General features: G+C 39.0%; 1 protein-coding gene across 1 annotated transcript in view; it reads left to right on the forward strand.

The window, feature by feature from the left end:
• The window catches only part of NIN (ninein), a 111402-nt gene that overhangs the window by 13279 nt on the left and 81281 nt on the right, over positions 1-16842 (forward strand). Inside the window, exon 4 of the mRNA XM_049767664.1 lies at positions 10585-10666. Within this exon, the coding sequence (XP_049623621.1) occupies positions 10585-10666 (82 nt within the window). The remainder of the gene's footprint in view (positions 1-10584; positions 10667-16842) is intronic.

A 16842-nucleotide genomic window follows, 5' to 3' on the forward strand; every position in this document is an offset into this window, starting at 1 on the left:
AAGTGCCTTAACTAACCCTTGCTATGTTTTCAAATGAAGTATTTTCATAAGCCTCTTTTATTAGAAATAGAACACAAAAATGATAGGTAACATTGGCTTTAATAAAAGCCTATTGATAATTCCAGTTTTTTTAAATTACCTGTTTCCTGTTCTTATGGACTGTATCAACTTTGATGGAAAATGAGCCCATACGTTTCTGAAGAGTTCCCTTGCTGTATTATTTAATAGGACTCTGGATGTTGAAGTAACTTATGTCCTTGACACAATTTAGAATGAGAACAAGTCATACTATTAAATAACTCACCCTGGGTTTCTGGAATCCCACAGATGTCTGGAATTAGCCATGAAAGGCTTTTTGAAATTTTTGTTCTAAAGTTTTTTAGCTCTCAGATACATGTATTTTAGTTTAGCTTTCCTACCTTTCATTTTTAGGTGCTTTGGGTTATTTTATAATGATTGTGATCCATTTCAAATGGCAGATTTTCTTGTTTGTTTTCAATTCCTTAAGCTTTTCGGGTTTTATTCATACCATTTAGCCTTTAAGAAGTCTATTAAAAATGCAGAAAATCTTGATAGTGATTATCCAGACTTGTTTTCTGCATGCATAAATTTCTCTTTATTATCATATTGTGCCTAGTATAGTGCCAGGCTCATCCTCCCATTTTATACTAATGATCTGATGCTTTTTGAAAGGGGGAGGAAACAGTGGAAATATTTCTTATTACATCTCATAAATATCTAACCTTGCTGTCCCTACTGTTTCTTTTTCTTTTTTTTTTTTTTTTTTTGGTTTTTGGGCCACACCCATTTGACGCTCAAGGGTTACTCCTGGCTATGCACTCAGAAATCGCCCCTGGCTTGGGGGGACCATATGGGATGCTGGGGGATCGAACCATGGTCTGTCCTATGCTAGCGCTTGCAAGGCAGACACCTTACCTCTAGTGCTACCTTCCCTGCCCCGTCCCTCACTGTTTAGCCACCAGAGTTTAACCTAAAATGCTGAGGGACATGCTCTGATCTTTATGTTCACTTTGTACTCTGAATAGACCATCACTCCCTTCCTTTATAACAGTCTCGTCTGGAGTTGAGTTGAACTTTTAAGGGTCTGTGGTTCTTGTGTACAGATAAGAACATCTTTTGATTAAAAGATTCTGACAGCCTATTTTGGGTTAACGTTTACCAAATTCATTGCAAAAGTTACTTTGGCTTTTGGAATCAAAAGAACTGTGAAAAATGTTATTTTGATGTGATAGTCTTCAAAAATTTAGTCCTTATCATAAAGATGACATCAGCTTAAGACTTCCAATAAATTTCAAAAAGACCATGAGGACTGGAGAGAGAACATAGCACATGCTTTACATTGAGGGAAGGGAGCTAAAGTTTGATTCCCTTGCACCATATGGGAGTGAAATATGTCTGGCTCAGAACATCCCTAAGCTCAGATCCAGGAGTGACCCCTGAGCACCACTAGGTATAGCATAGTAATACACCCTTAAAAGTTCCCCTCTCCCCCAAAGCAGGCAGTGCTGCAGCTTCACAAGGATTCAAAGATCCATGCAAACTTTATCCCATGGGCAAATGAAGAACAGAAGCACTTGAAACAAGCTTTGAAAGCATCGCAGCATATATACCTGAAAGAGGGCAAAAATAGCAACCTAATGCCCAGCAGGACAAAGAAGGACTGTGACATAATAGAAGGAATTTGTAGAGACACTAAAACCTTAAGAGCAGGAACTGAATGTGAGAAGTGCCAAGAAATACCTTGGATCATTTTGTGTGTGTGCATTTTTATAATAAAACTGAAAATGCAGTTAAAAAGTAACTTTCACTTGATGTCTCTGCAGCATATTGCCCGACTTGAAGTAAAAGTGGAAGGAGAGAACAGGGAAGGCTTTCCACTCACACAAGGGCTGGCAAAAGTGCTAAGTCACAATTCTCTACCCACTTCATTTTCTTTGTCCTTGAGTCTGTTAGTCAAGGAAGTATGGGCTGCAGTCCTCACTTTGTCTCTGCAGTTTGTCTACTGACACTTTTAATTAAGTGATTTATCTGTTAATGGAAGGGCTTAAAATTCTTCAGTGACATTGCAGATTGTTTTTGTGGGCTGTGTTTTATTGGTCCGTTTATTTGGTGGCCTGGAGTAAAACTGTTGAGCTCAGCAAATTCTCAGAGTAAGGGTTAAGTGTGAGGGAGCAACTGAGGGACCTCTTATTTCCTCTACATGAAGAACTTCAGGTCTCCTGCCTTATTTCTATAGCCAAACTCATTTTGAGCTTGAGTGTGGTTGTGAGGGCTATGTCAGTCCCAGCATCAAAAGTGGGGTGCAGGTGTGAATGGTAGAGTCACAGGAAACAACTTGATCCCTAGTGTAACCTAGAATGACGTGATGCTTTTGTTGTCCTTTTGGTGTCCTCATCTATGGCAGTTTTTCCTTGGCTGACTCTTGGAGTAGGAACATGGAAGCCCATGCTGATCCCCTTCCTAGTAAACTCAGGGATAATCTTGCCCACCACCTCAAGTTGTGCCAGTCTGCAGAGATTATGTTCTAGAATACCCTTTAACTACTACTCACAGCTTTCCAGAGGGGCTGTTCACAGTTTCTGAGAGACAGTGATTACAGATCATGAGACCCTCCATATTGTCAGAGTTGTCCTAGAAAGCCCTAGTAAGGGCAGCCACACACTTGAAGGTGCAGGGATCACCTGGAAAATCTGTCCTTCTACTTATGGCTCATATCTGTCACACACACACACACACACATGGCAGTGATGATGACCCTTTGGCTCCACTCTTCACCTGAGTTCCAGATTTTTTTTTGAGTAGTGAAGATACCAGTGAACTCCTCCAAATATCTGCCTGCATCTCCCCATTTGACATTAATGGGATCTTACTCCTGGAAGACAGTGATGGGAGATCTCTTTCCATGGATGTCAACCTTTTCATTCTCATCTTTGACTGTGTCATTAAACTCTCACAGTCACAGTTACACTAGAACATGTAGAGCATGTATTTGAGGTCAATGAAGGCCAGAATCAAAGTATTCCTGGGAGCAAGGCAGTCTACAGCCAAATCTACTCCCCCTGATCCTCATCATATCTCAGGGATGTGCTAGTACTGTGTGATATGAGGTAACTACTCTTGAACAGGGAGGAGCAGAGAGCCTCTATTAGAGATATAAGCCCACAAAATTCATCTTTGTGATCACAAATTACAAGCAGAATAATGACTTGTACAAGGTGAGAGAACTAGCTCAAAGCAGTTTCCAGATGGAAGTCTAGACTTTCTTGTCTCTAGATTGAAATGTGTGTCTCCAAAACCCCCAGGCAAAAAGGAATCTCATTTCCCAGATTCTTCAACTACCTCCACTTGATCAAAGGAGCATTCTTATTGAGTAGACTTTGAAGACAGACCTGAATTCCAATATGGACTGTGCTATCTTCATACTCCAAGCCTCAGTGTCTTACTCTGCATAATGGATCTTCCTTGTGATGAGGGCTGACTTGGATTGCATCAGGCACTTATTAATTCATCATGTTCTGTATGCTCATCTCTGTGTTCTCCTCTCTTTCCATCCATATATACCCAGCATGGGTCTTGATAAATAGTGGAATTCCACTGATGATTTTCTGAGAAAGTTCACTTGAGTGGAGAATGTGTTTCCTAGAAAGCCTCATGTGGTGGCAATTTTCCTCTGTTTCTACCTGTAGACAGGGCTTCTTGGATCAGTTTTGCAAGTCAATATTTTAGAGTTATATTGGGTTTTATAAATTTATCTTTTAAATAGGCCCAGAAGATAATACAGTGGGTAAGGAGCTTGCCTTGCTCACAGCCAACTTGGGTTTGGTCCCCAGCACCACATATGGTTGCCTGAGCACTACCACCAGCTGTGTTTCCTATCCCATCAAAAGTTAGAAGGTAAAATGGCCTTTACATCTTCATTTGTCTGTAGTAAATGACTACTATGCTACATTAATCTGAATGCTTTATTTAAGATTTCAGGGCCAGGGAGCATGGCTCAAGTGGTGGCATATCCCTAATATTGATCACTGATACTAAAAGGCCTCCAGAGTAGCAGTAGGCTCAGACCACACCAGGTGGATCCTTACAACATTTGAAAAAGTAATAAATGAAATATTTCAGGACTAGGGAAGCTACTTCAATGGTCTAGATTGCAGATCTTGTATATGGAGACCCCAAGTTTGATCCCTGATTCTATATGATTCCCAAGTGTGGTTCTGGTGGCCCTTGGTACCACTGGGACTGAGCATGCAAAAAATATCATACTCACCTATTGGATATTGCCATGACTAATCTTATTCCTCCAAACACTGCTGGGGAGCATCTCCCCAAATAAAAGACTTTGTAACAGTATCTTAATACGAAGCTCCTTGTCACTTTTCTATAACTAATGCTGTGAACATGATTATCTGGTACATTTGCCTTCTGGTAGTTCTTTCTGTACCCTCTTCAACCAACACTAAATATGCTCTTATTGACTCCCTTTGTATTAATAGATACAGACCTCCTAAGTGTGATTATAGCTGCTTGGGCCTTTGTCTTCTTTAATAAGCTCAATTTATCGAACACTGGCTTCATTTCTCTCTTCTTCCAACAGCGGAAGCACTGTCGCATACATGTGGAAACTGTGTATTTGATCTCCACAATTGCATGAGACAATTTTATGCAACATCAAGTTCCTAATTCTGCTTCCTGTTTCAGGATTCTAGTGGTGTGAAATATCTTTTGTTTCTTATGTGAGGCCCAAATGCTTTTTTATTAACAAGCATTTATGTTCCTGAAAGAGTATTCACCAAAATTTGGAGACGAAAGGTGGTGAAAAAAATTTCTAAGATGTGGGGGGTGACACATGACCAGAAATATCAGGCTTGACTAGTCTCCTTGTTAATTTAGTTTAAATGTCATGTGTGTATTTAGTCAGTTGTGTAATTTTCCCATTGCTTCAAACTGCCCTTTGAGGCATACAAGATATAGGAATGCTTGTGAAATGAATGGCAGCAATTATTATTCAAATGAGGAGGTTCCTGCCAGAGTATATGCAGATCGGGCGCTTATTACCTTGTGAGAATTAATTGCATTAGATATTTGTGAAAATTTTTAAATTTTAACATTTTACAATAGAAAAGCTCCCTTGGAGGAGAAAAATGTGCTTAAGAATTCCAGTTACTAAACTTAGTGAGTTCGCTGATGCATGTTTCTCCACAATAGAGGCATTTATTAACATTTTCGTTGGGGTTGGGCCCTAAGGGGCTTTTCTGCCACATCAGTATTCGTAAGCATTAATGAAAAATAGCAGTCACCTGCCTCTGTAAGCGAACTATCTGCTGGAAGATGGGAAATTTGCTGCTCTTGAAAGCCAACTTCCACATCTCTGCCTTTGCAAGCAAAAAACTAAAGATCCTTTCTTTTTTATCAAAAAAAAACCCCCAAAACCCTTTTATTATTTTATTTTTATTGCTGTAACAGTGTCTTTATTTTGTAGGGGTACAATGTCACCCCATCACATGCACCACTGAAGTGATAAAATGTGTTCCTCTGGGTCATCAGATCCTTCTTATCACCTGCTACCCCCCCCCCCCAAATCCTGCCATTTGAAAGTTTTAGTTCTGTGGTCAAAGTTGAAGTTTTCATTGGAAATCACCCATTCATTTCCTTTGTTTCATGCAGATAAATGTAAGACAAAACTGCTCCAGTAATCTCTAATCAGTTTATCAGCTTTCTGTGGATTTTCAGGATTTTTTTTTTTGTGGGGTGGGGAAGAAATAGATTTTTTTAAATGATAAAAAACCTCTGGTATTATAATATTTTGTAGACCTTTTGCTTCTAATCAACTTTATTTTGGAAGCCTTTATACCTTGTCTATTAATATCTTGAAAAATTAAACATCACAAAGCAGCCACTGTTCTCCTTCCCCTTTGCTGGCCAGGGAGGGGCTAGTCATTTATATGAGGTCCTACTAGCTGGCTTTGTTTCTCTCAGTACATTTCCTAGATTTTCCTTGGAGCTACTGAGAGACTGAACTCACTTCTTTCCCATTCCACCCTATCAAATCATGTATTGGCCATTATGTGGCTGTTCTTGATCATTTAAGATCATCTTGATCTGTCATTTATTCTTCCTTGTTATAAACAATACTCTCAGGATTTATTTGATGGCATTTACCTTGTCTAAACAATAAATAATTTTAATCTATTGAATTTTAGTGCATGTGTATTTGTTTTGTTTTGTTTTGGGGCCATACCCGATGACACTCAGGGGTTACTCCTGGCTATGCACTCAGAAATCATTCCTGGCTTGGAGGACCATGTGGGATGCTGGGGGATCGAACAACGGTCTGTCCTTGGCTAGCACAAGCAAGGCAGATGCCTTACCCCTTGCACCACCACTCCGGCCCCAGTGCATATTATTTTTAAATTAGCTTATGGAATTTTAAAAACTCCCTTCTTTGGGGATTGCTCAGAACCCACAATCAATTCTTGGCCAACAAGCTGGGAGTTCAGTGCAAAAGTCCAAGGATATGATGCTGCTCAGGCCCTGCCATACTGGAGAATACTGGTGCTCAGCACCCTTTAGGGCTACACAAAATTATGCACGAGGACCACATGATATAGGATGCAGACAGGGGTGTGCTGCTTACAGGGCATTGCTTCACCTTGTGTTCTCTCTCTCTCTCTCTCTCTCTCTCTCTCTCTCTCTCTCTCTCTCTCTCTCTCTCTCTCTCTCTCTCTCTCCCTTGCTCTCGCTCTCACTCTCGCTCTCACTGTCTTGCTCCCTAAAATTTGTGTGTGTGTGTGTGTGTGTGTGTGTGTGTGTGTGTGTGTGTGTGTGTGTTTGGGCCACACCCAGTGATGCTTCGGGGTTACTCCTGGCTATGTGCTGAGAAATCGCTCCTGGCTTGGGGGACAATATGGGATGTCGGGGGATAGAACCACGGTCTGTCCTAGGTTAGCGCATGCGAGACAGACACCTTATCTCTTGCACCACTGCTCCAGCCCCTCTAAAACTCATTTTTAAGTAAAAAAATTTTTTGCTTTTTTTTTTTTTGAGGTCATGTTTTCTTCTTATCTCCAATAGTTGTTTTTTGTACCTACCTTGGAAATTTTGCACTTTCTAATCTGTGATGAGTTGGGAAGCACAACAGGTAGATTAATTGGAAGAGTGAATCAGAAAGAGTGAAAAAAAAATACCTTTGAGTACCACTTGTTCACTTCCTGTTTGAGTGATGTGCTCTGGAACACTGAGGTTATGAGATAATCCTTGCAGGAGGAGGATTATAAATAAGGCTACACTGCCTCAAAAGATGATCTGGGCAACATCTGGGGACTTGTTTAGACTGAACTTCTTAAACTATAGGTTTGAGTAACTGATTGTGGAGGGAAATTGGCAGCAACAATTCTAAACATCCAAAAACCAGAAAGTAATTTTTTAGAATTATTCAGATCCTCAGACTGTGACATTTCTGCACATGGAAACTCACCCATGTTGCATTTCTTTTTTTTTTCATTATTGTTGTTGTTGGTTTTAGTTTTTGGGCCACACCCAATAGTGCTCAGGAGTTACTCCTAGTTCTGCACTCAGAAATCGCTCCTGACAGGCTCCAGAGACCATATGGATGCCAAGGATAGAACCCAGATTAGTCCTAAGTCAGGTGTGTGCAAGGCAAATGCCCTACTGCTGTGCTATCACTCTGGCTCCTCCATGTTGCATTTTTCAGGTGGAAAGAGGTTGCAAATAGAAAAAGTTTATGAAACTGTGGTCTAGGATCAGCTTCCAGTTCATACACCTCTTTGTCATTTTTTAGGGGGAGCAAAATTGAGGAAGATAGCTCCAACCCCTAATGGACCTGCATATCCCTTGATCACTGAGCTATGCAAGAATTAAATTATTTCATTTCTATACATTAAAATCTCAAGAACATGCAGTGAAGCTCATCTAGTCCCAAATAAAGGATGTGCAAGTCTCACACAAGCCATTGTGTGAGAAGATTTTGGAAGAGGAGCCTCTTCTTACTCACCTCCTAACTGATGGGGAGAGTCAGGTTTCATTCAAGTAATCAGTCTCCCTTAAGTCTGAAAGGAGAAGCTCAGAGTTTAGAGTCTGTCTACACAGAATGTTGGGTTCATTTCTCTCAGCTTCTGAGAGAGACATGGTTCCTGGGTCCCCCTCCACTGCCACTTCCACTTGGCAGCCTCTGTTACTCTTATTGCCAGTGGCTTTACTCAGTTGAAACATGGTCTGCATCTCTGAAAAAGTAATGAGTCAACCCCATTCTCTATCCCTATACTGTTGGTATTCACCATCCTTTCTGTGTGCCTATGTTCCTGAATGCTCTAGGAAGGAACTCTTTTTTTTTTCTCCCTGATGTTACCAAGAAGGAGGTGGCAACAGAAACAACCTGCCATCAACTTGCCTAACTCCTGGTGGCATTTCCCAAGAATATGAGCTTAAAGGGAGTCTGGAAATTAGTTTCTCATCTACTGTTTACCTTCAGAGCCTTAGACCTTGCATAGTACCTAGCAACCGTTCAGAAAATATATGTTGAGTGAATAACAAAGTTGTTAGCTAGTGCCACTCCTGCAGCCGAACAAAATAGAGGACATTATTGTAATTGAGCATCTTCACATCAGGAAGTGCATGACTGAGCCTGAGTCCACGATTAGACCCAGTGACCCTTAGAGCAGAGCCTGTTCTCCTAACCTTTGTACTCCCTGAAAATGCCCCTGTGTTGGGAGAAGCTGGGTATGTGATATTTGTAGACTGGCTGGTTGGGTCAATGGTTCTTCCCTGGGAACTAAAACTGGGGTACCACTTTGCCAGCAGCTCACTCTAACTTCAGGGCAATCGCTTCATCTGGCCCTTCTCTTAACTTTGAAAACCTAGGAAGTGTCTTACATCCCTAAGTCTTTGTATCTTCCTGGCTCTGTAGCAAATACTTTGACATTCTTAGCTGAAGGGACTCAGTTTAGGTTGATTTTAAAAATATCTTGTCTCGGGGCTGAAGAGAGAGTACGAAAGATTGGGCATTTGCCTTGCATGCACCTAGTCTGACTTTGATGCTCCGTGAACCTTATGGTCCCCTGAGCCCTAACAAAAGTGATCCTTGAGCACAGAGCCAGTAGTAAGCCCTTAGCACTGCTGGGAGTAGCCTAACATAACCTACAAAACAGAAATCTTCTATGGTCTAAAGGTCAGAGAGACACTTGCCTTGCACATGGCTAACCCAGATTGGATTCCTAGCACCATATATTGTCTCCAAGCACTGCTAGAAGTGATCCCTGAGAATTGCCAGAAGGCATAGAATTCTGGGCATCATTGTATGTAGCCCCAAAACAAAAACAAAATCTGTATGTTCTGAAGGAGCATGATTTTGAAAAGTAATCTGAAGTAAACAAAATAAAAGCAGTAGAAAGATCATGTATACTTTGGGAGCATGGCAAATGGCAAACGAACAGCTTAACAGCATAAATCTCTGTGAATTCCTCTCCTATATTTATTTGCACAGAGGAGACAGAATATGATTTCTGTTCTCCATTGTTTAGATAGCTATGGAGGTTTGTTTGTTGCTTTTTACATGTAATTTGCATGTGGTTTTATCTGTCACCCATAGTAAAATTTCTAGGCAGTCTTTTGTAATGCTATCCAAAGAACTGCAGCCAGCAAACTACACATTTACTGATTTTACATTTGCATATGAGCTTCTGTATAAACCAGCACCCCCATCTTCAAACCAGAATTATGAGAAGCAATACTATTTCTCCCTTTTGCCTCATGGTGAGGTCACATAAATTTACATCATAGAGGAATATAATTGGCTATTAAAAAAAGAGAGACCAATTTATGTCTTTACCCCAAATGCTATCCCAATTCTAATGGAATATTGGCTTAAATAAAAGTGAGGGATTTTTTCCGGCTTTAGACAAGGTAATTGTACTTTCAGGAATTTGGGGGAAATGGTTCCAAAGATTTTTTTTATTCTTTGTGTTCACTATTGATTCTTGCTTGTTTATAGAGTCATTGGGGCTTTGAGAGATAAATATTATATACCTGCCCTGGGCAAGACTGTTTTTAAGTCATCCTCAAAAGATAGCTTATTTTCTCCTGAAATATATTAAGAGATGAAAGCTTCTTCAGAGCATTATTACAATGACTGATTTACCTAAGAACTTTTCTTACTATAAACTAACGTCTTTCTCCTTTGGTCTTGTTGAGAAGAATAAAAGGAGCTAAATGTTTAAAAAAAAATTTTTTTTTAAAATACCTTGCATGTGTGAGTCTTAGGATACAATTCCTCCTCCCCCTTATCAGAGATTTGCTCTGTAGTTTCTCACCTCAGGGTTGAATAAATATTTATTATTAGTGCTTATATTATGCTGGTTGGAGTCTCAAAAATTATCATTCCATTTTCTCTTTAGTTCTTTAATGAAATAAAGAAAAGTGGGGATGAATGTAGATTGTATCTCTATTCAAGACACAAGCTGCTAATAGGCAGTTCTGATAACATAGATAGATTCACTTATTTGGGGATGTTGAAAAATCATTTAAAATGTTTTTAATTTTTTTTTTAAGGTACACTTTGACCAATTTAAAGAAGCATTAATACTTCTCTTATCTGGAACTCTGTCAAATGAAGAACACTTTCAAGAACCAGGTAAGGGCACTAACGTTTCCTCTCCACATTACCTTTTGAAAATTGTCCAGAAAATTGGGAGGCCTTGGAGTATGTATGAAAGAGTTTGGGCATCTGCTTTTCACAGATTGAGTAGTTATTTTCTGTGACTTGCCTTTTGATATCATCATAAAAGCCTTGCAGCTGTTGTTGAACATTAAGATGAGACTTTTCTTACCACAAAGGCATATAATAGAAGAAGTAATTAGATTGTTCCTAGACCATGTCAGATGGTACGCAGTAACTCAGTTACAAACTGAGCCGAGTGATCCTTCCTCCAGTTTTTATTCTTGTGTACATGGAAGGATTGGAACTGGGGGTAATTTTACCTAAAGAAAGAAGGACAACCAATTTAAAGATAAATGTATTTATGCCTAGAAAATTTGGCCTGGGGCCAGAGAGATAGCACAGCGGTAGTGCGTTTGCCTTGCATGCAGAAGGATGTTGGTTCGAATCCCAGCATCCCATATGGTCCCCCATAATCGCCAGGGGCGATTTATGAGAGTAGAGCCAGGATCAGCCCCTGAGTGCTGCCGGGTGTGACCCAAAAACAAAACAAAAAAAAATTAGGGCTACTTTGCTTATTGTCATGATCATATTTTATTCTAATTTTCTTTCTTCCCCTTACATGATAGTACTTGAGGACAGAATTGTTTATTTTTGTATTTGCCCAACAGGTAGAATGCTTAACATATTGTTACAAAATAAAGGGCTTGCTATTATATTTCAGGTTTTTTCATGGTGACATAGGTTGCAAGATTCATCATTTTACATTACATAAGAAGAAATTGTTCTTAATTATAATGGTAAAATGAAAACATCTGATTTCAAAGTGTTTATGTTCTGTGTGTGATAGGCTTCATGTCTCACAATCAATTAAATATGTAAATATTTAGGATCAAGCATGTATTGAAATTGGTACTTCAACGCAGTCTAGTTTTATCAGAAATCAGTGGTGGTCAGAGACTATATTTAGAAATTAACTGTCAAGGGCAGAATGGATTGTGTTAGTTACAGATTTGTGAGTTTTTCTAATCCATAACATTGTTCATTAAAAGTATAAAATTTACTTTTTATTAATTATTGCTCGCGAATTTGATTTTAAAAATAATGGCATCAATAGCAGTGTGTTTGGTGTTGAGGTATTTATTGTATTTGTCAACATATCATTAACAGTATTGTAAATCATGAAACCTCAATTAAGAAAAAAGAAATAATAGGGGAAAAGGTAGTTAAGTTTTGAGCTGAGGAGTGATTGTCCACATTTTGTCACCTTTCAAGGAAGAAGTGATTTAGTGTGATTTACATTGAAGCCCAGATAGGGAGTCATGTCTTATTCTCACTGGTGATCTAGTTCTTCATGATTACATCCGTAATGCTCCAGATCTGTGTCTTGTGTATTTAGCATTTGCATCTTTGGCATTTAGAAGTACTTTGATTATTGATTTGATATGTCTTATTTAGCTAAGGGTAACTAGCTAGGGAGGTATCAACTCTTGGACTTGTCAGAGTTATCAAAAAGCCCCAAAGAGCCTGGGGAGAAGATGATTTTATATATATATATATATATATATATATATATATATATTTGGTTTTTGGGTCACACCCGGCGGTGCTCAGGGGTTACTCCTGGCTGTCTGCTCAGAAATAGCTCCTGGCAGGCACAGGAGGCCATATGGGACACCGGGATTTGAACCAACCACCTTTGGTCCTGGATCGGCTGCTTGCAAGATAAACGCCCCTGTGCTATCTCAGGGCCCCAGATGATTATATTTCTAAGACCATCTTTCCTTACAGACATTCTGTAGGTGGCCAGTACTCAAAGGTAGATTTTCAGGGCTGGAGAGATAGCAAGAAGGTAAAGCGTTTGCCTTGTATGCAGAAGGATGGTGGTTCGAATCCCGGCATCCTATATGGTCCCCCAAGCCTGCCAGGAGCGATTTCTGAGCGTAGAGCCAGGAGTAACCTCTGAGCGCTGTCAGGTATGACCCAAAAACCGAAATCAAAAAAATAAATAAATAAAAGGTAGGTTTTCATTTTTATAGCACTTCATATTTTACTGGATTTTTACTTTTTTAAGATTGTTAGTTTGTCGATAATCATGCAAGACCTCAGGTCCCTAAATAGTGTTATAGTGACATTTTTATAGTGACTATGAACAGTGGTGTCCTGGAGTAAGTTCTGTCTTTTTCTTGTGTGTTTATGATATATAATATTTTTTGTTTGGGGGCCACACCCATCAGTGCTCAGGCTCTGTGCTTCTGGCTTTGTATTCAGAAGTAACTCTTGGCAGGCTTGGGGGACCATATGGGATGCCAGTGATCAAACACGGGCCAGCCACATGGAAGGCAAGCAACCTGTCCACTGTGCTATTGCTCCAGCCCATGTATATTATATTTATATCATGTATAATACTAGTGTGCTTGTATGTGAAACTGGAACTAGAAGCCCTGCCGCTAGAGCATAGGACCTATTTGCTGCTCTTCCCTCAAAATGCAGAGTATTATCAGCCAGAAAATTGTCTTCATAAATATGCAGATTCTGGTGACTGGAAATGTGAAGGTGGTCCCTACAGTTGCATAATATTGGGCTCTAAGTAGTAAGAATAGGGGGACGATGGTTAGTGAAACTAGGGAGGGATGTGCATGAATCTGCTGCTCCAGATGGCAGGTTCAGGGTTATGGGTGTACCTCACAGCTGTGCAGGCCAAGACCCTAATTTGAATTAGCCCACCAGGGAAGATCACAGAAGGGATTTTTATGGCTTCATTGGGTATACTCTCCTTTTAGTAGGTTGCAATAAACCTTTGCACAAAGCAGTCCCACATCAGTGTAATGAAGCAGCAAAGTGCTTCTTAAGAGCTTTTCATCCAGCTCTGACTCGCCTCCCCAACATTAGGCCTACCAGGATAGGCTACCTGTACAGGCTACGAGAGTATCTCACTTCCTAGACAGCAGGGAGCCTTTCTCCCACATTTCCTTCTTTGTTCCTGAGCAGCTCTGCTATCTTCTGTGTTTGACCCAGTTTTCCCTGACACCTCTAGGGAGCATCTTCCACCAGAGACTCTAAAGATGACTCCACCACCTCAGGCTCTGTGGTATGGCTGACAAAAAAAAAAAAAATGGAACATTCAAAGGACTGGAGAGATAGTGTAGGGGGTCAAGGTACTTGCTTTGCATATGTCTGACTGCAGTTCAATCCCCAGCATCACTCATGGTCACCAGAACCCTGTGAGGTGTGATCCTTGAGTACATAGCCTGGAGAAGGTCCTGAGTACCTGGGAATGGCCCAAAAACCAAAAATCTTGGAGGAGGAAGGATTCAGTCATCCCTCCTTCCCTTTGATGAAAACGACTATATCATACCCAATTAGTGTTTCTCAACCTTTTCCCAACTATCGTTCCCTCCTGACTTTGCTTTCTCTGTGTAGTCCTCCCTCTCTCACTGGGTGACACCCATGCCATGATTCCCTTTCCCCTCCATTGATGTGATATTGGCCAGCCACTTCCTTGAAATATCCTGGGGACCTATAAGAGATCCTATGGTTCCTGGTTTAGAAATGTTCCCCTAAATCATAGCTGATTTCACTATGGAGCTGGAGACAATGCACGAAGATTGAAAGCAAAGAAGGACATGGATTTATTGAAGTCTCAAATAGTGACAGAGCAGGAGGCTGACATGGGAAAACTTTTGTTGAGGGTTATTAGCCTTGGATGGATGAATAGACAAACCCAGTCCTCAGTGAAGCCTGGCCAAAAAGGGTCTGACAAGTGGCCAGAAGCTGCAGGAAGAAGTAAAAGCCAGTTTCACCTGATCATTACTGGCAGGGCTGCCTTGTCCTGAGCTTGCTTTATTTGACAGTTTGGTATTAGATTTATCTTCTGTCACAAGGTGGCCAGAGCTGGGGATTTTTGTCTTGCCATTTGAAATCAGTGAATCTGTTAAACTTTGAGAGAAGAAATACTCTTAAGCTATGGAAGATACTTTATGTACTTGAAACTGGATGGGTCATGAACTATATTTTATAGCATCTAAATTTTTATACCCTAACAATACCAGATACTCTACCAATTTATGCTATCAAAAAATCTAGAATGGTGTGGTAGAAAGAAGATATCAAATACTGTCTTTGTTCCTCCTCTTGGGTGACCTCTTATATTTTAGCCTCTGTGGTCTATGATCACCTGAGATAAATACTAGAAAATTATGCTAGAAAATACTTACATATCTGATGGTTTCAAGATTCAGTTTCATTATTTTCTAGTGTCTGTCTGCATTTTTGGAGTAGTTTCTTTATTTCTAAATTAGTGGATATGAATTTGATTATTTTCAGCGTCATTTTATTCTTTTTATTCTGCTATATATGATTCTATGACTCGGACAAGGCTTTTGCATTAAAAAGTTATAATAGCAATACAATGAAAAAAATTGAAATTCAGATAAAGGCATAAAAAATAGTTTGGGAATAAGAGAATCCTTTATATTTATTTCAAATTGATCAGCATTGCCAGTGGCCTAGCTTCCACCTATCTTCATATGAACAATAAAATGTCAAAATACAATACAATGAAAAATTCTTTTTCTGAAATCAGAGAGGGACAGCAACTTAATTATTCATTATGTATTCCACATGCTACAGTTTTGGATTATAGCATGTTTGTAATGGAAATGGCTTTTCCCACTCTGAGCTCCATGGCATCAGCATGCTGTCTGGATCTGCTCTCCCGAGATTTGAACCTCATTTGATGCATCTTGCATTAGATTTTTGTTCTCTAGTAAATGTTAGTAAAATGCAGAAAGCCTTTCTTTCCCTGATCTGGTTAATATTAAATAACTTCCCTTTGTTTTGTCTGGTGAGAAAAACCTCAGGTTAGGACAGCCAAATCATTAGAAAAAGGAGATCAAGCCTCATTGCAGTACAGATTATTTTTTTCTTCAAGTAATGAATATTTGTTAAGGAAGTTTTGCTACCCAGAGATAATTCCAGTATTAAGATTAATTAGGAAATATCCCTTAAGTCCAAAATGGTTCTTTTGTCTTATATTCTGTCAGTGAACTTTATGTGGAATAAAAACATAAGTCAAATTTTCTTGGCATGCAAATATGATCTGTATATTTATTAAAGTTACATTTTATTTAATAAATACAATTTTATATTTTATTTAATAAGTGGTTCATTCTATTTGTTTGATGTTTTATTTGCTTGTAGTTCATAATAAGTTCTTGGATTTTTAAAGCTGGCGGCAACTTAGTCCACTATGATACTAAACCTATGTTTATATTAATAAATAGGTTTATTAAATAATGGCTAAACATAAACTATATTAAGAAGATTATATACACTGCTTAGCTTTTCTACAGTCTTTGAAACTGAATTCCATTAAAAAAGTATATCATAGAACCATGGAGCAAAAACCACATTTCATAATCTAGGTATTTCTACCAAGGGAGTAGATTGAAATGGACAATGAATTCTTTTATGAAAAAGGTATGGACTATCACATAAAAGGGTAAAAATCTTAAATTTCAATAAAAATAACATTATAAATGTCATCAAGAAAAAGCAGGTAATATCTCTAATTTCTCACAGAGAAATAAAATGAATACAGAGACTCAGTATAGCATATAAAATATCTGGGCTACAATCCAAAATTATTCAACAAAAGAGGAGTTAGGACAGTCTGACCCATTCTTAAAAGAAAAGAAAATCAATATAGGCCAACCCGTATTGGAGCCAAATTAAATTGAATTGAGCTAAATAATAAGCATTTATTATAACTACATTCAGTGATGGAATAAGAAAATGCTAAAAACTGAATGGAAATAGATTAGCCTGAACAAAGAAATAAAATGTTCTATGAGAACCAAATACAATTTAGAACAGAAAAATACAATACTTGAAATTTAAATTCTCTAAATAGAATGGAGGCTAAAAAGGGGGAGAGTCATTAAACATTATTAAACTTGAAAAGAGAACTGATTATTGCTCTCCTCACCCCATTTTTTGTTCTTTAGGTAACTTACAACTTTCAAGTAGTTTATTTTCCTTAACTGTTTCTCAGAACAGTTAAAGCTGGTTTAGTGGTGATAGATTCATTTGACTAATGCCTGGAAAGCTCTTTCTCTTCAAATCTGAGTGATAACTTGGATGGGTAAAAT

This window comes from Suncus etruscus, chromosome 2 (assembly GCF_024139225.1).
Source record: "Suncus etruscus isolate mSunEtr1 chromosome 2, mSunEtr1.pri.cur, whole genome shotgun sequence".
Lineage (NCBI taxonomy): Eukaryota > Metazoa > Chordata > Mammalia > Eulipotyphla > Soricidae > Suncus > Suncus etruscus.